Source organism: Bradysia coprophila, unplaced genomic scaffold, assembly GCF_014529535.1.
Source record: "Bradysia coprophila strain Holo2 unplaced genomic scaffold, BU_Bcop_v1 contig_232, whole genome shotgun sequence".
NCBI lineage: Eukaryota > Metazoa > Arthropoda > Insecta > Diptera > Sciaridae > Bradysia > Bradysia coprophila.
The window spans coordinates 11125430-11147561 of record NW_023503493.1 but is presented as its reverse complement, the minus strand read 5'-3'; the positions used below and the strand labels follow the sequence as shown (position 1 = coordinate 11147561).

Genomic DNA, 22132 nt, shown 5'->3' with positions numbered 1-22132 from the left:
TCCTTGAACCTTTCTGCATACGAGAAAAATATAAGTGATTGAAAAAGTATGCAGGTGGCGCTGTAATTCAAAATGGCGCCTATCATTACAAAAAAGTGTACATATCTGGACTCGACTTCGTCTCGAAGCATTTACATCGTTTTTCACATTCAATATGAGCGAAACGGCTTTTTTGGACAACTCGCACCCGACTACCACTGTGTATCATTTGGAATTTTATGTTTTAATCAACGAAAATTATCGAAATTTACCCAAAATTTACTGAAAGAATTTATGTTCAATGAACATACGGGTCGCAAGCCTCAATTAAATCGTCTGCAATTTAAAATTGTGTTGTGTGTATGTGGATGACCAATCATATTAAAACGAAATCAATGTAGGATACTCATTCAAACAAATAAATTTAATTAATTTTATGCAACGTAGGTACAGTACCCTTGTCAGAAAATTAATTTTTCATTTCAACTCAACTCAAATAATTTAACATTACCAACATTCGTACATTATAATACGTGAGCCAATCCCGAAACTAATTAAAACGTCCTTTCGATCCTTTACCGATGATGACAAATAGGTCAAGGATGGGAAAACGTAAGCAAAAGCTTGCACGTATATTATTCTGGATGTGTTGTTCGTCTAAAAAACAGTTATATGTATTACGTTGCTGATTTATTTCCCGAATAGCCCCGCATGTTGATATAGGACAAATAATAAAAGGGATATCAATGTATGTACTGTATTACTGTGTGTTAAGTTCGGAAAACATCCTCTGAATTTCAGACGAGTAGAATGAGAATCTATTGCCGTTGGGTGAATGTTGTGTATAATTTCTTCTGTGATTCAATTCAATATCACAGGTTTGCGTCAGTGTACTTTATCCAGCGGGGGCACATTGAGTTCGGGCACGTGCATAAGGCGTTGCATAAAAAGCGGTAGAAAAACAACTGCTCTAGAAAAAATAATGTACAAAATAATTGTGAGACAATGAAATGTTATTTACATAACCGAGTTCGCATTGACCCAAGCATAAATCCTTGCCGCTAGTTATTCGAGAAAAAAAATGTGGGAAGTATTTAAGTAACTGCACGCAAATAGCATGCCTGCCTCGGAAAACCAATTTATTACTGCATAACTTGAGGCGATTTTCTATTATAGAATCAACATTTTCATATAATGGGATCAGTTCAGCTTCACAGAGAAACATAATATTTTTGCCGGAACGGAATGCTATTTTTGGAAAGTAAGAATGGCTGGTTCGGTTATGAAAGTTGTGATTAATATTGAGTCATTTTCCAGTAAGAACTAATACTGATTCTAAAGAGATTCGTTGTTGCGACAATGAATAATAAATGGTATGTGTGTCTATAGCCGGAACGAAAATAATCTATTGTCTTAATTTTGATGATATCTTTCCACTAGACGACCAGACTCCTCTTTCAAAAATATAGGACCGCAATAATGACCACGAACGTGTTAGCTTTAAAAAAAAATTATGAGAACAGTGTAAGAGCGCTCACCCCTTGGCAAATTTCTAGCCTAAATTTGTGCGCAAAAATATTCGTTTTTTGATGATTTCTCTGAACCAAAATCTTTTTTTGAAAAAGGCAAGCCATTAAAGTATCCAAAAATGTGTTACTTTTAACGGAAAAATTAGTTTGTGAGTCATAACTTTACCCACTTGTAGAGACCTTCGCAAAATGTGTAATTTACATATTTCGAAATGGTTTCTCGAAGTGAGATAAGTTATCAGAGTAAAGTAAACCAGGCAGGAGCGATAGATTTGACTAGACCTGAATAGCCTTATTTCCTTGCGAATAAAATTATTCAATTTATGTCAGTGTTCATTTCAGCTAATTTTCATACAGTGCATTAGGTCCTTTATTTGACGTTTCGTAAATGAACCGCTCATGCCTGGTTTATTTTACTCTGCCGTGAAGCGAACGCATTCGTGGTCGTTATTAGAGTCGTACATTTTTGAAGAAGGATTCTGATGGAAAAATATCATCAAAAATGAAATACGAGACACACGAATATAGGCTACAGTTTTAGCTAAGCATCGATGCCTTTTCAGCTAAGTATACAACAGTATACAATCGTGAAGTGAAATTTTGACAGAAAATGTATGGACTTTATGTCACTATTTTCGCTAGCAGTGAAATTATGACAACATTTTCGGTCAAAATTTCACGGCTGACTACTTACTTAATTTGATTTGGCTTAACTATTTGGGTAATTCCAGCTAATTTGAGACTTTTCGAAATATTTTCACCGATCTTTTTCCTTGAAAGCTGTTGACCAGACGCATCGTTTAAACCACGTATTAGGTCGGTGGCCGGGGAGAAAAATGTATGCTTGTTTTTAGCAATTTTTGAAAATTCTAGTTTATTTCACGAAATATTCATAGAAAGCTATTGACAAAACGCGTAGTTTGACAGTTAATTGAAATTTATATTGTAGTTGTTAAAATCCAATATGAGGTCATTGGCATAACGTCTCGGGGTAGATATGACCAAAAAGTGTTTGTTGTGTATTCGACTTTCCAAGATATTCTCAATAAATCTCAAATAATTTCTGTAAACTTGTTTCTGTTGGATTAGGTAATTTACACTAATCTAGTGTTCGATGTTTAAACTTTAGTATGCCTGGCAACTAAATTTTCTCGTATGATTTTCATTCTGTTTTATCACTCAATACAATTCAGTTCGTAATTAAGCTGCTCTGTGTTTCAATACAATTGAAGGAAATCTACGGAATCTAAGAGTTTCCCTGTAGAAACGAACGCTATAATTCCACAATTGCACCAAACGACACGAAATTAAATTTTTAGAAGATTTTTGATTCATTCTGCTTCGAAGTAAGGTGAAATCACCTCTACCCAAACGTTGCCAAAATTGCATTTTTTCATATAAAAACTGAAGATCGGTGTCATTAGAATGCTTCAGCATATGACTTCACAAGAAAAATAACTTTGGCAAGATCAGGTTAGTTGGGTGAGTGAAGTAGGTGAAATCAGCTTCCCAGGGGTGATAATTGTCATCCTCGAATTTTGACTCGTCGAGGTTATCTCGAAAAATTTTGTAACCATTTTTTAAACGGTTTTGAGCCAAAGCAACATTTTCTGTGGGGCAACAACCACCAATTTCGAAAAAAATATTTCTGGCTATTAATGACCACAGAAATCAGTTTTTATTTGGTGAAAATATTTCGAAAAGTCACAGACGTGTAACGCAACTAACCCGCCGACTTCTTCGATCACACAAGTCACACTTCGCAGGCTAAAAATTCCAATTCTTGTTGGCATGAAAGCACTGGGTCTCCTGAGTATTAGAAAATTTATAGACTGATTTGTTACCGCAAAACATAGCCAACACAGCTCACTTTATGCCTCAGAAATGACGAAATTTGTATCGCAACTAACCCTGGAGTTATATTACCCATAGTTGAATCGGAACTTGTCCCCGCCCCAAAAATACGATGAAAAGTTCGCAACGGTTCTGGCATATAACCGGACGGCTATGTGATTTTCGGTTCTCATATCCGACTATTGACAGAATTTCCACAATATGTTATGATGTGTTGTCGTACATCGCCCCATCATCGATAAAATGTACATATGTGTATGATACATGATACCATTGAAATGACTGATGTAAACCACAATTGTTATCACATTGATGTTGTGTGGAGAAAAGCGTGACAGTTTACAATTCATTAAATACACAGCATAGAAACTTGTGAGTTTTTCAATGATTTTTCGGACATGTTGATGTTGTTAACGCCGGAAAATTAATAGATTGGATGGTGGTGAATGGTGTTCTATTAAAAAAGAAAATGAAAAACATCTTAATTGAAATTGTTAGTGAGTATAGGTGTGCATAAATATCGTTAGAATGTCAAAGCACAAATTCACAAACAAACAAAATTTTGAACACGACATCATTTTTTCCAAACCGACAGAAATATGCACACGTCGCCCACTATAACAAATTATGAGACTAAAGTTAAAAGCTGAAAGATATTTAACCTCATAAAACGTGGCGGATACCCCATTCTGTGCATGCCAAAGCAACAGATTATATTAAACCACGAGATTTCCATACAGACGTTGTCATACAAAAATACTGAGTCATACGCATGAGAATGAGCTGAGTTCATATCAAGTTCATATTACCATAAAAAAAATTCTACTCCGGCTGTAACAAGACGATTCAGTAATATACGATGATTATGTTGCCCACATACTAAACGATGTAATTTGTATATCCCGACACATTACGCATGAAATTTGTCAAATTTGTTATCATTTAACGCCTGACAACCGCACGGCCAAAATGGTGGCAAATCAATTTCTAATTCCTTTCAATTCCGTTTAATTACCTCAATTACCGGACCAACTCGTCTAATTGCCGGATTCGCTCTATTTCCTTTCAATTCCTTTCAATTCCGTTCAATTCCATTCAATTCCCTTTCAATTTCCTTTCGATACCCTTTCAATTTCTAAAGGTACTTCCTGTCAATTCCTTTAAAGTGCTCTTAATTCCTTTTATTTCTTTAATCGCTCCTCCGCGCAAAAGTCCATCGACTTTATACTCAAAACGTTCCTCCGCACAAAAGTCCATGCTTCATACGCAAAAAAAGTAACATTCTCCGCGCAATAGTCCATCGACTTTATACACAAAACGTTCCTCCGCACAAAAGTCCATGCTTCAAGCTTCATACATACAAAAAAGTAACATTCTCCGCACAAAAGTCCATGCTTCATACACAAAATGTTGCAAAAGCCCATCGTCCATAAAATGTTACACGCAATTATTGTGCGTTGTGTTCTTCCGTGTATATATTATGGTCGATGGAAATTTATGGTCGATGGGCTTTTGCAACATTTTGTGTATGAAGCATGGACTTTTGTGCGGAGGAACGTTTTGTGTATAAAGTCGATGGACTTTTGCGCGGAGGAGCGAATTGTTTTTTTTTGCGTATGAAGGATGGACTTTTGTGCGGAGGAACGTTTTGTGTATAAAGTCGATGGACTTTTGTGCGGAGGAACGAATTGTTTTTTTTTGCGTATGAAGGATGGACTTTCGTGCGGAGGAACGTTTTGTGTATAAAGTCGATGGACTTTTGTGCGGAGGAACGAATTGTTTTTTTTTGTGTATGAAGCAGATGGACTTTTGCGCGGAGGATACAATTGTGTGTGAGAAAAGTCTATATAAGCCGGTTGCAATATGAAAATGAAACATACTTCATTTGACAGTTTCGAAAATTTCGTCATGAAAAATAGGACCAAAACACGTTTTCAATGTCTAGTTTGTTTTGAGCATTAGACTTTTGAAAAGTTGATGGAATAGATGATATTGGCGGTGATGCATTTTTTTTGTAAATTTGGTTTGAAACTGGAGCATTTCGCATCGGCAATGCCCCAGCCTAACATTCCCCCGACGAATATTCACTTGTTTGTTGCGGCTCAAACTCTTCCGTATCTGACTCACAAGAATCCTCTGAACAAGAATCCTTCAGTGTGCATATTTTGAACATAAAAGGACGTTGGACCTGTTCTAAAATGGAACTGATCAACACTGTACACTGTTATTTATTGTGCGGGGGCTTTTAAAATTAAAACAAAAAGGAAATAAAGTGGTTTTGCATTCGCTGGTCCTTCTTTCCGATAATCACACTTATCAGCATTTACTCTCATTTACTTTCAATTCCACATATTTCCAGTCAATTCCTATCAATTCCGATCAATTCCTGCCAATTCAGATCAATTCCGGTCAGTTCCATCAATTCCAATTATTTACCGGATACTCCGGCAATTCCTTTGAGGGTGTGTAGTCAATTTCCCGAGTCGGTTACCCCTCGGTTATCATTTAACGCCTGACAACCGCACTGGCGACGACATAGTCCATCCATCTCACATATTTTATGCGTCTAATTACGCTTGAACGAAACTCCAAAGTTAATATCATTAAATGGTAACATTTGTGGTGTATAAGTATATTACCTAACTACCACCTGCACCTTACAATACTTGTTGTGCGAAATGTCGGTAACCTTTTCCGCTGACACATTATCCCCAATTATAATCGTCGGAGTATAATTCCCTTTTAATACTTCTAACAACCCATTTATCTGTAATGATAGTATTTTACGAAGATCTGTATATCATCTAGTATAGACAATGATGACAAAAAAAATGTCGATAGCTAACGTCGTCCTACATAGCAAAATTCTTGTCGGAAAAAATCAAGTGAAAGATTTCATTTCAGTCTGTACAAAATATTTAGATCAAATGAAGTAACAGATTCGAGAAATATTCGAGATATCTATCTATGAATGGTTAATCAGTCGTAGCCTCGGTCGTAGCTATAGCCAGGAGAAATGTTTCATATACATCGAGTATAATAAGCATACCAATTATACGAATAAAAATGCATTACCGTGTCCCGCCAGTCTACTTTCATGGCATTTTGACCAAATCGCTCTCGTTGGTGAAGAAAGTCCTCTATTTTACATGAAAATGTCTTTACATCATTTTACGTTTGAATGATACACTGTCCAGTTTCAGTACTGAATGCTTGAAGTGCGTTGATTTATTGCAAATTTTTTTTAAACAAAAGCAAGGTGACAATTTGAGGAAGAAATTTTTTATTTTGTCTCCTGCACTGTCATCAGACAGTCAACAAAACGTTTCACAGGTAAGCGAGTCCAATAAATACAAAAATGTAAGAAAAATAATCAGGGAAACTTCTCCTTGGGCTCAACCGCCACAAGATAAGTATCCGGAATCTAGACGAGTTTAACGAGATATCGCATATCGATTAAGATTCGGCCGAGATATTTCACTTTAAAGAATCAAAATTTGTAGGAAAAAATACAAAATTTCGTATGTTGAGATCCGTTTCTAACCGTTTCCATAGATTTTCTTGAAAGTTGGAATGTAGGCTAATATCTATTCGGTAGTTTCAAAGAGCTACAGTTCACCATCAAGTCGTAGCTAATTCCTTGTGCTTTATGAACTTAAAATCAATTATGTTGAAAAACGACATATCAGTATTTATGTGCGTTACGTTATAACGTTATAACGTGCACTGCGTAAATTATACGCCACCCATGTTTTTGCTTTCAAAGTACGCTGCAACAATAATAAATTTTATCGCATACGCGGTGTGATTCCCCGAAAAAATTATTCACCTAGGATATATAAACAAACATTATACTTCTGTAAATTGTCAAAGTGTCATTCGCATATCTTGTTGTCTCGTTTTCGCTTATGCGATAAAAAAGAATATGCACGTATGACAAGCCGTCTCGGCAAGCCTCGACCGCCTTTTCATACGTGCATAATATTTATTATCTGTCTAGAACGATAATCTCGAGCTTATCCCTCTAGGGAGTTTTTGTTTATCTCGATATATCTGTTCTCGACAGATAAAATATGATATGCACCTATTGCCAGACTGTTATTTTGACGTGTAGGCATTATGACCCACGCCTTCGGCTGGGGCAATAATGTCCTACACGTCAAAATACCAATCTTGGCCACAGATGCATAATATGTATTAAGCAACACTATTGTACTGCAACGTTAGATCCAGAAGTCGTTCAGTCCCCGAAGAAGTCAAAAATAAAATCGATCTTATATGTAATCCGGAAAAGATCTAAATCTAATCCAGGATTTTTCTCTGTGGTACAAACAATGGCTGGCATGAATTGAACCTTTAACAAATTCAATTATGTCTGAGGACATAATCAAAATGTCAAGATAAAACAGCAACCAAAGCAACACTCTCGGCTCGACGATTTATTTTCATGGACGGAAGTATAAATTGATGCCAGTCATAATAAAAAAAAAATTTTAAAAAAGTTAGAAATGGGACAAGGACTTTCCAACTTTGTTGGATATTGAATTGTCATCTAAAGCTATCTTATGTTGTAAAAAAAAATTTATCCCGGATTGAGAGGGATACTTTTAATGAATGGACGCAAGAAAATGTGTTTTCAGGTCAGAGCACATGTGTCCCGTTGACGTCAGTTAAGTTTACCGGACTTTCAAAAGCTTTTCCGAACAGTAATCGAAACAATAAAGAAATTCATCAAGTGGTTGTAGGAATAGGTTAAGGAATAAGTTAAATGTGTCGATGACTATATGGTCCACGAACATCGACAGATATGGAACTCAAATTCTTTCACAGTGGTAGTTATTCCGTGTGAAAACGACAGAGGAAAGTTAACCAGGCAGGAGCGCTGATTTGATTAGGGACCCGAATAATCTAGTAGCCTTATATTTTTTGCGAATAAAATTATTCAATTTATGTCAGTTATCATTTGAGTTCATTTTCATACAGTGTATTAGGTCCCTTATTTGACGTTTCGAAAATGAACCGCTCCTGCCTGGTTTATTTTACTCTGTCGTGCGTGTGAAACAATATTTATCCAGAGAAATGATAACTTACGGCGCTGCTGGTCGATAACTACCGGTTGATATTGATTTTTTTTATACACATCGATAATGAGTCGATATTTTATCAATGGAAGGAATTATCAAACAAGTCTAAATGGATCAAAAATGTGCTAATTTTGCTGGAGAGCTCTACGCCTTCAATTTGAGGATAATTTGAGAATTTTGGGCAAAAATCTGATGGGAGTCGAGCGTCACTCGTCTATATTTTCAGAGTTGCCTTTCTTAAACTCTTTATTCGTTACGATAACAAAAAAAAAACTCGATTTCTGAACACAATTTTTGCCATAACATTGGCACATAAAAAGGTGAAATGTCTGGAATATTTAATTACATTACGGTTTGTTACATCCAACAGCCCTGTCGTCCTTGAAGAAGATAAATCTTGTTTAGATTTTATTATAAATGACTTTCATGGGCACTCATATTCTATTTATCCTTTCCAATATGTATATACAATGTGTACACATTATGAAGTTGGTGCGTTATATTATGCCTTCCTTCAGTGTGTGTACGGTAAATCTGAGCTGTTCCACCCATTGTTGGGGTAGTGGTAGTAGCAGGAAAAATGTGAAACAAAAGGGATTATTATTTATCGTCGATACGAATACAGATAATAAATAAAAATTCTGTATGAGGAATATTTAATGTAGGGTACGGACCCCAGTATTCGGCATAGTTTAGAATATCGGCCACAACAATGGGTTTCATTGGGTTTCATTGTTCTAAACAATAGATGGCCGATATTCTAAACTATGCCGAATACTGGGGTCCGTACCCTATAGAAGAAGAAAAAATCGTAGCGTGGATGCTGTTGATGGTGGAGAGAAAGAAAACTGAATAGCATCGATGGTGTTAATAAAACATGTTTGAAATTATAAAATAAAAATAATTTGCCTTCGAGTGCGGCCTTTGCAAGTACGTGTGCTAATTATTGCCTTCATCACAAAGAGTAGATAAAAAAAAATGTAGAAAAATCTATATTATGACATTGGTGTTACTGTTATGTACATCAACGATATTTCTCCGCGTAAAGCCTTCGCAGTTTTTTTCTTCTCCTCTTTCACGAAATATCGAATTTGAATTCGAATTAGATTACCACTTTGATGTGCACAAAGATGAAGATTTTTATTTTGGTTCGGCATTTTCTTTTCTACTACGGTTAAGTAAAAATGTGTTAAAAAGTCGATAAACTCCAAAATGCAGAGATTTATTACTCGTTTTGAGTTTTGTTTAAAAAAATATTTTTGTTAAATAAATTTTGGAATAGAAATTTTAAGGATTTTAAGAAACAAATTATGAAAATTCCTCTGATTACTAATATAATATAATATTTTTTTAAATTCTAAGACTTAATAGTACATTACTTATCAATGGGGCAAATGATAGAAATGGTACTAATTTGGGGGAAATTTGCCGATCAAGGCGTAACCGAGGTCAGTAAATACACAAGAAGTACCATTTCTATCATTTGCCCCATTGATAAGTACTATTAGGTCTTAGAATTTTAAAAAATATCAAAAACTTGAGGTAAATTTTTGATCCGTGCAGTAAAAACTCCAGATACACAAAGAAATTTCTCAAATAACTTAAACCACTTATTTATGAAGAATGCATAACAATTCCACTCATTCTAAAGGAACGGACACTTGAAGATGGATGATAAATTGAAAATTTCGTCGTAGAGCGACCTTGCTGCAAACAAAATGTCGTAACAGATACTTGTTGTGAGGCTGCTATGACGAATGTGGTATCGTTGTAAAGCTTAGACTGAAAGGCTGATCAGGCACTATTGTTTTGTTGCAGACAGGGTCAACCTGTGTATTACAGACGAGTCCAAGTTTCGCCGAGGATGGTTAAAATAAAAGTTTTCAAATATTGTACAATTCAGACAAATTTTGTAAAATCCATTCTCGGCGTTTAATAGAGCATGGAATCATCTACCAACATCGCCATTCAAAGAGTTTCAAACTTTCTTCGTCTTGGACATATCACCATTCAAAGATGTCGAATTTTCGACTTTAGCTGGCTGTAGCTACGTGATCAAGTTGTCGAGGGGAGCCATTTCAATACGAATGAGCTTAGAATTAGTCACTCTATGCGTTGCGATAACAATCTGTATTCAAATTGACTCGTCAGTCCCGCACGGCCATGAGTGCCGGTTCTCCGAAACGGCTGGAAAGTTTTGCGAACTGAATGTGGTTCCTTATAGTACTCGAGTCCCTCAATAAGAACATGAAAAAAAATCATAGGTGGTGTCGCGACTCTATTTAAGTTTTGTTCAACACCACCGTGAATATGCTGCTATTAGGGAGTCTCCATAAACGACGTCGTGCTGCCAGTACATTTAAATCATCAATAACTCGAAAAATATAGGTCAACTGTGTGTCCATATTGTGGAATTATTTTTGGGGTCAGTCACATTTTACTTAATGAAAATGCGTTGTTCTCGAGTTATCAAAGATTTAAAGCTGCTGGCACCACTGAAACAAGAGGACATCGTTTATAGACACTGCCTAAGCGTTTTCGCACAATGTGTGAAGTGCAATTAACTTCTCTAAAGTTTCGAAAACTTCTTGGAATTATTTCTTACAAATTCTTAGGAGTCTTACATTTAAAAACTTGTAAGATTTTTTGAAAATTTTAAGAATTTTTGACGAAGAAAAATGTTTCGAACAATAAGCCCTGGCGACATGTGAGTGGGAATAATTTAAAAAGTTTTATCGTAAAATTTGTTGTTTGAACATTTAAAACACTTTAAAAAAATCAAACTCGTTTATGTTTACGGGTTGAAAGTGGGTTCATAAATAAATTGCAAAAAAAGTGGCAAATAATCCCGAAAAGTTCTCAGCTCAGAAAAAGTCTTTGAAAAAAAAAATCGAAGGTAGGAAAATCACCGGTAATGATTCTAGATGATGATGAGATGTAGGTATTGCACGTTTACTACACTACGTACAAACAGAGCTGCCATATTCCTGGAAATTGAATTATTAAAATGTGAACCCACTTCAACTTTGTCATATTTGTTATTATGAACATCATTATGGAATCATTATATACTGTCTTGGTTGTTTGCATACTTCGAAAAAAAAGTGGTTTCGATGAAAATAAGTCAGTCAAAATCGGATCCCTATTAACCTTTCACAGACGGCAGGCATATCAGCAGTTTTATTACCGGATTTTACATGTGATCTAAGTATTTTTAAAAGATTGATTTCATAACCACTAATGATGACACCACTTTTTCATCTGTATCTGAACGGGGGAGTTTAAGAAGTTTCTTCTTTAAACTTTTCTCTCCAAAGTAATATTATCCTCCGTCCGTTAGAAGCATTCTAGATTATATGAGCCGGGAGTCAAAAGAAATGTTTACCTGCTTCACGACGCCTACAGTGGCGTCATTATGGTGTAAAATATGAAAATTTTTAGTTCCAAGAAACATAAAACAGTTCCGATGTTACACCGAAAAATGTTCGACAAGCGGAAGAAAACATTCTTCACTCAATGAATAAATTAACCGATTATGAATAATGAATCTTGAGCTTGAAGATGATAATGAGAAGCAACAATGAAAATGTTTTTATTGTAAAGTAAAAGTCGACGATTTTTCCGTGAATCGTTTTTCCCAATTTTTGTTTTATTTGAAAGGTAATCGAGCACCTTGGACTTCGAGTCCTTGGACTAAGGCCGCTACTAGGGCCCTGTGTGTATTTTACATATAACTCGCGAATAAATTTCATCCGTTTTTCGTAAATTTTGTTTCATTTGGAATCGAATCGACATATCACAGAGAGTTACAGTGTTAGATAGTGTTACAAATGAAATGCTACTTAAAGTTCTTTTCTGAAGTCTTAGAAGTTATGTTTTAACCTGTCATCTACAGCTATTCATCTGTTTTAGATAACGACAACAAAAATAATGACAATCTCTGCGTAATATGGTCCTTTCTATAGTAATATGCATGTTAAAAAAATTGAAGCACAAGATTTGAAATCAACAGATTAAAAATACTTTGATCTATGGAAGTAATAGACCCGATAATAATACTAGTCATATGCTTGCCATCTGTACCTGAATTGAATTGAAGAATTCTTTTGGTTTGGAAAGTGTAGTTGCACGACTTATATGAGAAAAACTAGACTTGTGCCTTTAGCCTTAGGCATTTTATGTATACCACGGATTTTCATCGACGTAATTGTTCCAACACGAATGTGAACAAAAAAAATTCTACAATTTTCATGACAATTGCATATGCCAGCCATACTTTTAATGAATGATCCTTAATGCAAACCTCTCAATGCTCAAAACTTGGAAAACGTTGCATTATTTTGTTTCCAATTATGACGTAGAGCCACTACAAACTGCAAAATTTTCACTTTCAGAAGGAACTTAAATGTTTGGGGCTACTTATACCAAGGAAAGTGACCCTAATTCTGAAAGTGGCATGTGAGGTATCGTTGGAAAGCTGAGTGCAGCCTCTTTTAGTAGAACTTATTTCAAAAGTAAAAACATTCACTTAGTGCGACAAAGAAGCTTGTCAAAATTATCAAAAATTCTTGACTCGGGTTGTCTCGCTTCGAATTCTTCATGAAATTTGCATTTTCAGTTTGAAATTTTAACTTCAATGTCTGGGCCTATTATTGGTAATTAGTATCTGACAAAATTACCAAAATTACTGACAAATAATCACAATTCGAAACTTGAAACTTTAAAAGGTCCTAAAATTCTCAAAAAAAATTTTTCTTGAAATTTAGTGTTATGTAGTCTCGGAATTATGAGAAGTAACAATTACAATCGAATCGACGCTTTTCATTCCACATGCATTACCAATGTGTATTACAAATATGTGTTATAACGTGTAAATCGCATGAGGAATGAATAGCGTCGATTGGATTGTAATTGATGGAAATGTAGATTCTTATATTTCTGCCACCGTATTAAAATAAACTTTGGTTTGGACTGTTCTCAACATATTATGACCAAGATCATCCCATTGGAAAATGTTTAGAAAATCTCTTACACTTCGACCACTTCGAAAAACGGCAACGACTTTGACTTTTCATGACTTTACGTGACGTTTTCTTTTGATCCCCGTGAACTTTTCTGAGATTTTCCGGATATCGCCAGATTGTCATGACTTCGTTGCTATTTCTTGACTTTCCGTGACATCATTGTTTGCTAATTTTGTAACTTTTTGTGATCTTTAGTGACTTTCTGTGAGTTTCCGGTACTTTCCGTGACTTGCTTGATTTTTCGGATGATTTTGTGACTTTCCAAATAAATTTTTGACTTTTTTCGGCACTGGGCCATGGACTTCTTTCCGAAGCTGCTTCACCCTCGTAAAAATGCTCTACTCAAAAATCCTTCAAACGTAAAAAATACTGTTCTAGAAAAATGATCAGGGGAGTTGGCGGTATCGACAAAAGCGTACATACATTTGCGTGTAAAGATGGGCGACAATTGCTAAAGTTTCCAAAATTTCCTTATAAAAATGATGGAAAATCTTAGAAATTTTTTTTTTAAATCTCAGCAAATCGATTTCCTAATGATAGTTTTGAATTATGGTCTTGTAGTACTGTTCCCTCAGAGTCCTGTCGTTGAATATCTAATCTTAGACCTGCAATTTGCAATGTTAAGAGCTACTTTCAATGTGAGCCGCATAAGCCGAAGAGTTCTCGATTTTTTTCGGAAAACTTGCGTTCCATTCTCGATGCCTGTCTGCATGAAAAAAAAACAATAATTTTTATGTTCCATTTACAGTCTTTATTTTGGTGGCTCTACTAATTGAATTAAAAATGTTTTTCATACTAACAACGATGACTTCATGCACAGCCCATCCTTCAAACAATAAATTGATTAAATCTTGCAATTTTCTGTTTAAGATCTCTGTCCTCAACAATAACTTTATCAAAGCATCCCATCAATATCTTCAAATTTGGCGATGTGCCGCCGGGTATGTGAATTAATTCTTGGAAAAATCGCCTCCACACAGCGTGGAAGTACCGCGGAATCTTCACGTCGGCACAGTAATTCTGTTTCAATTTCTTAACTTCTAAGTACCGCCCGAATAGCACCGAGTGTATGGTTGCCGCCAAACAATACAAATCCGGCTGAAAGATCCACGGTCGGTGCTCCAGCATCTCCAGACATACGAAATGCTTGGTTTCGAGGGCCGCGTTAAACTGCTGTCCCGGTGGATACTGTTGCAAATCGACTGCGTTGCCAAAGTCGATTAGTTGGATGAACAGGTCCCGGTGATCTGTGGACATTCTAGTGAAACGAAGGTCAAAATTAAATTCTCTTTTCGATCTGATTTGTCCAGCTATGTCGATCTTACGGTTTCATCACAAGAAAATTGTCCGGTTTCAAGTCCAAATGAAGAATGCCAGCCTTGTGCAGACGATCGACAAGGTCCAGCATCTGATAGGCCAAGATGAATACGATCGATTCGTTGATATTAGAATTGATCGAAGTGAACACGCGATTGCAAACGTCCAATAGAGTGCCATATTGCGAGTATTGCGAAAACAATAGGCTGCCATCGTTGGCGATAATAGCCATATCGATCTGCATGTACCCGGACAACTGAAAAAACAAAAAGAGAGATCAGTCGACGAGTTCTCATAGATCATCGACACAGGCAACGGGAATAGCGAACTTACATTTCCCACAACACGACTGTGCACCTCCCTCAAAATGTAATACTCCCACAAATTGGCCGGCATCTCCTTTTTGACTGCATACGTAGATCCATCCTTCTGGCACTTGACGCTGAAAATAAATTTAAAGAAAATGTCATTGTTGTGGCGGTCTTCACACGGTGTAAAAGGATTTTAAAATTGGTTCAAACGAGAAAGAAACACTAGAATCGACTTACTTGTACACGCGTCCGTAAGCACCGTGTCCAATACTTTTCAAAACGTCGAAATGAGTGTCCTTGAACGTAATGGACCGTTTGACGGCCACTGTGGGCACTGTAGAAATCAGGTCACATGCCGCATTCTTCTTGAGAAACTCCATAAATTGAATATCCGCCAATATTGCACCTCTCAACACTTCATTGAAAGGATCGACTAACACTTCGGCTAATTTCGTATCAATGACAATTCGAGATTCTTCCAGATTCACTTCCTCGTGCTGGTAAGCGTTCCTGTCGGTCGAATCCAATTTAGCTTCATTTTCAATCCATGGCGGCTGCACCAAAACTGAATTTTGCTTGAAGTAAATGCTTTGGTCGCACATTTCCGCGTCTCCATTGGCGTTTTTCAAGTTCATGTGGACTGCCATTTCTTCTTCTGTAATCGAAATGCTCAGTCGCGTGCTTGTTTCGAAGCGATTTGCAGTAAAGTTGTTCCGGTTAGCTAGCGATTGCACGTCCACAATCTTCGGTACATCCTCCATTAAAGTGTCATCCGGAACCTCAATAATTTCTTCTTCTGAATCAGAGCTATCGAGTTCGAATGTCCCGTTCAGACCACTCATTTCAGGTACAGTTTGTTGAGCGTTTGGAAGAGCAAACGATTGCTCAGTTGTAGACGTATCAGTTTGTAGCTCATCTTTGATCTGATGGAGTGTGTTAGTGTGACTCTCATTCGCAAGAGCAAAAGATTCACCGGCCGTAGAACTATCAATCTGTGCACCAGCTTTGCTCTGATGCGCAAACTCTGCGAAATTATTGGAAGTCATCACGAGTAGTGGTGCCATCGATTTTCGTTGACGATTCGGAAGAGTAAAAGATTCTTCGGCCGTAGAACTATCAGTCTGTGCACCAGCTTCACTCTTATGAGCAAATTCTGCGAACTTATTGGTAGTTTCACTGACAGTCGTCCCAACTAGTGGTGCCATCGATTTTCGTTGACGATTGGGAAGATCAAAAGATTCTTCGGCCGTAGAAATATCCGCCTGTGCACCAGCTTTGCTCTGATGAGCAAACTCTGCGAACTTATTGGAAGTTTCACCAACAGTCGTCCCAACTAGTGGTGCCATCGATTTTCGTTGACGATTCGGAAGAGTAAAAGATTCTTCGGCCGTAGCTTTACTCTGATGCGCAAACTCTGCGAAATTATTGGAAGTTTCAGAGACAGTCGTCCCGAGTAGTGGTGCAAAAGAATCTCTTGGAACAACCATTGGAAGAGCGAAGGATTCCTCCGCAGCAGAAATATTATTCAACGTGAAGCTTTTCGGCTCATCTTTGATCCACATAGATGTCTCGTTGAATTGACCATCACCCGAATGACCAGAATTTCGCGCTGCATTTGGTTCAGACGACACATTCGCAGCAATTGTAGTTGTCGTTTGCGTATCTTCAAATATCGGAAAAGGATAATTTTTGGTTGGCTCTTCTTTTGCTACAGTTGCGACTTCACTTTTAAACTGAACCGACGGAGCAGTGTTTGGCAAAAGATAGTCCCCGGGCAAAAGCGACAATTGAATAGCTGGCATGGTGTGTTCAACATTGCACGAATAATTTGTCAGACCAGCACCATTGTTACTTAATTCGTGATTCGGTTCTGACTTTGAATAATTGGTTGCCTCGTCATCTGGACAAACAGTAGTACCAGCCAATTTCGTACGATTCGTAACATTCGATCGCTTCGACAAGTCTTCATCTTCTGGCGACGAAAATTGAGTTGAAGATTTAGTGCTTGCTGCGCTGGCAGACCCTTCAGTGGTTTCCATGATGGTTGAGAGCTTTAACGGATGAGTTGGTTGAACATCGTGTGATGAACGAATCTGTTCGGCTAGCGGTTCTTTTCTCCGAATCGCAACTGGGGTGCTAGCCATTTGTTCCGCCAAATTAACATTAAACGCTTGGGTGCAAAGACTGTAGTCCAAGTCAGGTGGCGGTAACTTGTCTGCATTATCATTGCTGCTGCCAATGGAGGAACTTTCAATTGCGTGCTCTGAGATCGTACTTTTCCGAAGAATCGATTTTCTTACAGCGCCAGTCTGTGGACCAATGGGATACGATGCTTGAACTGAACTTGTACTTGCCGTAGGTATATCAGTATGCTTCATGGTAACCGATTCGGTTGTTCGTTTTTCGGCGGCCGTTCGAGCTACTGGTACTTGAGGTACAGCAAATGTTTCTTTGGATGATTTGTCTGCACCGCTGCCAGAACTTTTGCTGGAAAATATTGCCGGTGATTGTACCGTCTTAGTGGCCATTTGTTCAGGCGTTTGCATCGTGCTTGGTTCGTCGTCAGTGAAGACTGACCATTGAGTAGTTTTCGGTGGTTCCAGGGGCTTCTTGAATTCACCATCTCTATTGGGCAAAGCTGTTTGAGGTTTCGGTGCCGGTTTCAGAAACTCGTCCACTGTGGCAATCAAAGCATTTGCCGACACTTTCTCTTTGCGATTAATGACCTCATCAATATCATCGGTGGTTAAGTCCATATCGCTACTGGAATCGTCGGTCGACGGAAATCTACGAATACTGACGTCTCTATCACTAGCCACAGGCATTATCGACTTTCGTCCACCACTGACTATCGAGCGCCGTGTGTGTTGTACACCGAATGACTGTCTCCCACGCACACATACCGTCTCGTCCATTTCACCGGCATTGTTCTGATTGTTCTTCTTACTTTCTCGATTGGCGATTATGTTCTGTTCGAATGGTACTTCAAGCTTTGAATCCTTCGGGTACATGGCACGTAGATTGCACACAAACACTTGATCGCACGGAATCAACGAAATATCCGGCCACTCGGTTTCCATTTCCGTTTGTGGTTTGTTCTGTCGCGGAAAATTCGGAAGGAAACGCGCTGGTAGCGTGCTGCCGACCCCCCAATAAATATCTCGATGTTCGGTGAACTCGTTGGAAATGTTTTTGGCCTTGAGACGCTTATAGTGACGAAGCTCTTCGGGTTGAAAGCAAATCTTTGCGTTCGGTTGAAGATAGAATTTGGGGTATGCCGGGATCGTATGCAAATCGACAACCTCTTCCACATACGCAGCCAACTCGAATGGCGTTTGGGGATCGTTTTTTCGAACGAAGTTTTTCGGCAGATTTATCGCCAAATTTCCATTGTCTGGCGGCAAAGGTGCTAATTTGATTGGCGGCTGTTCAAGGTCATCCTCGAGTATGGCAAATTTTAATGCGGAATTTCCATGTACGTTGTGGAAGACACTCTTCCTGCTTGACGCCTTCGACCACGGCCCAGGTTCAATTTTATTCTCCACCATACTATTTTCGATCTCCTCCACCACCGATCGATACGGTTGGGGTAACGGTTTCGATGTTGTTACGCTCGCTCCATCGTAAACCTTCAACGGTACATTCGATGATGACGAAGACGATAGTGACTGATTTTGCCGGACTCGACCGGGCTCCAGACTCTTGACAGCGCTGCCAGTGCGTATGCTTCCTACTTTCGATCGCTTGAGACTTCGCAACGAGGTGAACGCATTTCGTTGGGCTTCCATTGTGGAAAGAAATTCTTGCCGGTACTCCTCCTTGCGGATGACGCGTTGACCAACAGAAAATTGGAACCTTTCGTACACTTGCTTTAAATGGTCGATCGGAGCGGCTCGGGCATCCAAACCTTTTTGGTAGACCGCTTTGGCTTGATCGAATTCATCAAGAACGTCGAAATAGTGCGCCCAAGCGATGTACAAATCGGCAACCATGGTTCCCACGCCACTGTTGTACAACTTGGTGTAATAGAGATGCGGATTGTCTTTGCTGTCGATCTGTAAACAGTCGTTATTTTGTGATTATTAGTATGGGTGTCTGGGTCGGCATACTTACGTATTTGATGAAGAGTCGAATGAATCGAGAATCTTGTGCGTATCGAGAATCCTTCTCAAATTTCGACAGAGACTTCTTCAGCAAATCATCTAGAGCCGCTGCCTTTCCACTTTTCGGATAGCTTTGCTCCACCCAACCAATGTAGTCGAACCACAATTCTAACGGATCCTCACCGCTGTAATTTGCAATTGCCAGCTCGAATTGTTTACGTTGCTCCAGCAGTTCCTCCTGACACTCATGCTGCGATTCGGCATTCAAAGCCACTTCGAGTTGTTCGACATTTCGTCCAGCTAGCTGTAATAGACGACAGAAATATCGCGATAAAACATGGTACGTACTTAGCACTAAAGTACGAAAATGAATAATGTCGGATCACTTACCAGTGGTTGAATGTTTTCTTTTGCACCAGCGAAATTCATGCTACCTGCGAAGATTCAAAATGGATTTTTTTTTTATTGGAGCGGAAGAGAACAAAAGAATGGGCGGGAAAAATCCTTCACGAGTCTTACATGCACCTCGCTAAATACAAAAGATCGATTGTGACCGGAGTTCATGCGTTTCTATATTGAACAAACTGTCGTGGACTTTAATTTTCAGTCGTCGTCAATCGAAATTTTGGACCTTAACTGTTAGAATTAAGTCTGGGTGTGTAGGGCTTTGCACAGAACCGAAAATGGTTTTAAGTGCAGTCCTATCGAATGTCGATCAAATCAACTAATATTTTTAAAGTAACTTCCGTTACAATTTTTTGGCTAAATTGAACAATGAATTTGCCTCGTACGCAACATAAAACCGTTTCGAAGTGGACAATATCCCGCATTGAAACGATTTCTAGATGAAATTCAACTTACCTAATAATTTATGATCCACTTGCTAAAATATTTTTACTAAAACTGATGGTAAATACAGTTATTCACTGAGACGGTCGTTTTTCGTATTCGTAAAGGTCGTTTTTTATTTTGATTGTGACAAACACTCGTACCAACATTACCAACAGCAATAAAGTGTAAAAAACTTCCCAATCGAAAATGTTAAAAAAAAATTCCCAATCGAAAATGTTTTGAAACTGAAAAGTACGGTCGTGTGTTGCTTAAGTGAGATTTTCTCATCTTAGAGCTCGTACAAGAATTGTATTTCGTTCAATCACGTTAACTTTTGCAAGGCTGTATACCACAACAGTATACAGCCTTGAACTTTTGTCGCTCAATACTGTCAAAGTTAACTGTAAGGTTAGATTCTCCACGGCCGATTTTGTCCGTGAAGAGTTAACTTGTCAGTAAAACTTGACATTTCTGATGTAAAAAAAATAATCGATTTTCGTATTGATGAAAAACAATTATTTTTCAGGTGATGACATTGTGTTTAAATAGTGAAAAACAATTAATCAAATTTTGTTTATATTCCAACGGCTGTTGTCAAAATTCACTTTCATTAACTCGGCGCGTTGACTGGGCGACGAAAAAATAGAATTTCTGTACGCTCCCTTAAGAATGAAGTGTAGAGTATTATGATGATTATGATGAAAAAGAAAGAAATACTTTGACATTTACCCCAAGGCAAGGTATAGTGTTATGATGAAAGAGAAAGAGATATTTTGACAAGTACCCCAAGACAAGCTACAATTAACTGGTCTTTGGTCCTCTCGCTCTTAACGTACCGTACGTTAAGAGCGAGAACGTACCACGTTGAAAGAGAAGTAAATACTTTGACAAGTACCCAAGGCAAGTTATAATAACTAATCTTCGGTTTTCTCGCTCTGATCATAACAGTCTATAATAAACTGGTCTTCGGTCTTCTCACTCACATCATAACACTCTGTAGAATGTAGATCGCTGGTGGAAAAACCAATTTTCTTCCCGGATTTCCAGGGAGCAAAGAAACTTGAAAAACTTCCCGATTATTTATTTAAAAAAAAATCTTTTTAATTCATTGACTAATTTTAAATCTGTGAAAAAAAAATCGTTCGAGTTTTTTCTTATGCAATAATTTCTTTCTGTTGTTTTTGTGTGTTTGTATCTTTTTATTCAAAATGGAAGGTGCCTAGGTCTTTCTAACGTAGCGTCATTTTCATACAAGGAAGCGTTGAAACGTATTTTTTGGTTCACTTTTTCATCGAATCGTTCACTTAAAATTTAATTCAAATTTTAGGCACACTTACTGCGTGAATTAACTTGCAAATTATACAGAGTCCAACCAAAGGATCTGCGGAGCCGTGTGTGTTGTACACCGAATGACTGTCTCCCGCGCACACATACCGTCTCGTCATGTTCACCAGCATTGTTCTGATTGTTCTGCTTACTTTCTCGATTGACGACATCGATATAATATACTGTAGATAATGAGACACGAAGAACGAAATTTCGGAAATATAGCACACATACAAGTGCAAAAAATATGAATCACAACACAAAACGAAGATAAAAAGGAAATTGAGAAATGCAGAATTTCAATTATTTTCAAATATTTGTATGACATTATTTCGCGCGCTTTCTCAAGTTACGTTACACATACATCCATGTGATCTTTCCGCATAAAGTTGCTTTGACATTACCAAAGCACTGTCAAGCACCGAAGCTGACTTTGACATAACTCAATTAGAAGGCCAAAAACACACCTGTTCAGGGCGGCATGTGACTTACTTTTCTCACTAATTCCGACTGTTTTTAAAAGAAGCGATAGTGACCTACTTTTTCCTGATTTTTTTACTTTTATCACTATTTCCAACTATTTTGAAAGAAATATTGAAAAATCGGAACAATTTCTTATTTCATTTTAATATTTATTACATTTTTAAGACGTACACGAAACCACAGTAGTCCACTTATCCCATGTGAATCTAAAATTCGCAGAGAATTTTTTTTAGTTGAACAGAAACCAGTATCCTACAGATGCTTCTGCAAAGGTTTCATTCTGCACGCAAT

The 22132-nt window shown here is 37.7% G+C and overlaps 2 protein-coding genes across 3 annotated transcripts in view; one reads left to right on the top strand and one right to left on the bottom strand.

Moving 5' to 3' along the window:
* Positions 1-22132, top strand: part of LOC119076592 (rabphilin-3A) — a 47260-nt gene that overhangs the window by 14923 nt on the left and 10205 nt on the right. The gene's annotated exons all lie outside the window — the stretch shown is intronic.
* Positions 14199-20162, bottom strand: LOC119076591. 2 transcript variants are annotated; one of them, XM_037183436.1, is made up of 8 exons: positions 20063-20162; positions 19592-19635; positions 19212-19505; positions 16271-19153; positions 15336-16141; positions 15121-15229; positions 14796-15043; positions 14199-14728 (listed from the first exon to the last, which is right to left on the bottom strand). In XM_037183436.1, exons 2-8 carry the CDS (start codon positions 19628-19630, stop codon positions 14299-14301), a joined length of 4809 nt encoding a protein of 1602 aa, XP_037039331.1. In that variant the 5' UTR covers positions 19631-19635; positions 20063-20162; the 3' UTR covers positions 14199-14298. The 2 variants fall into 2 exon arrangements, with proteins under 2 accessions (XP_037039331.1, XP_037039330.1); XM_037183435.1 differs by having other exon boundaries at positions 15336-19153.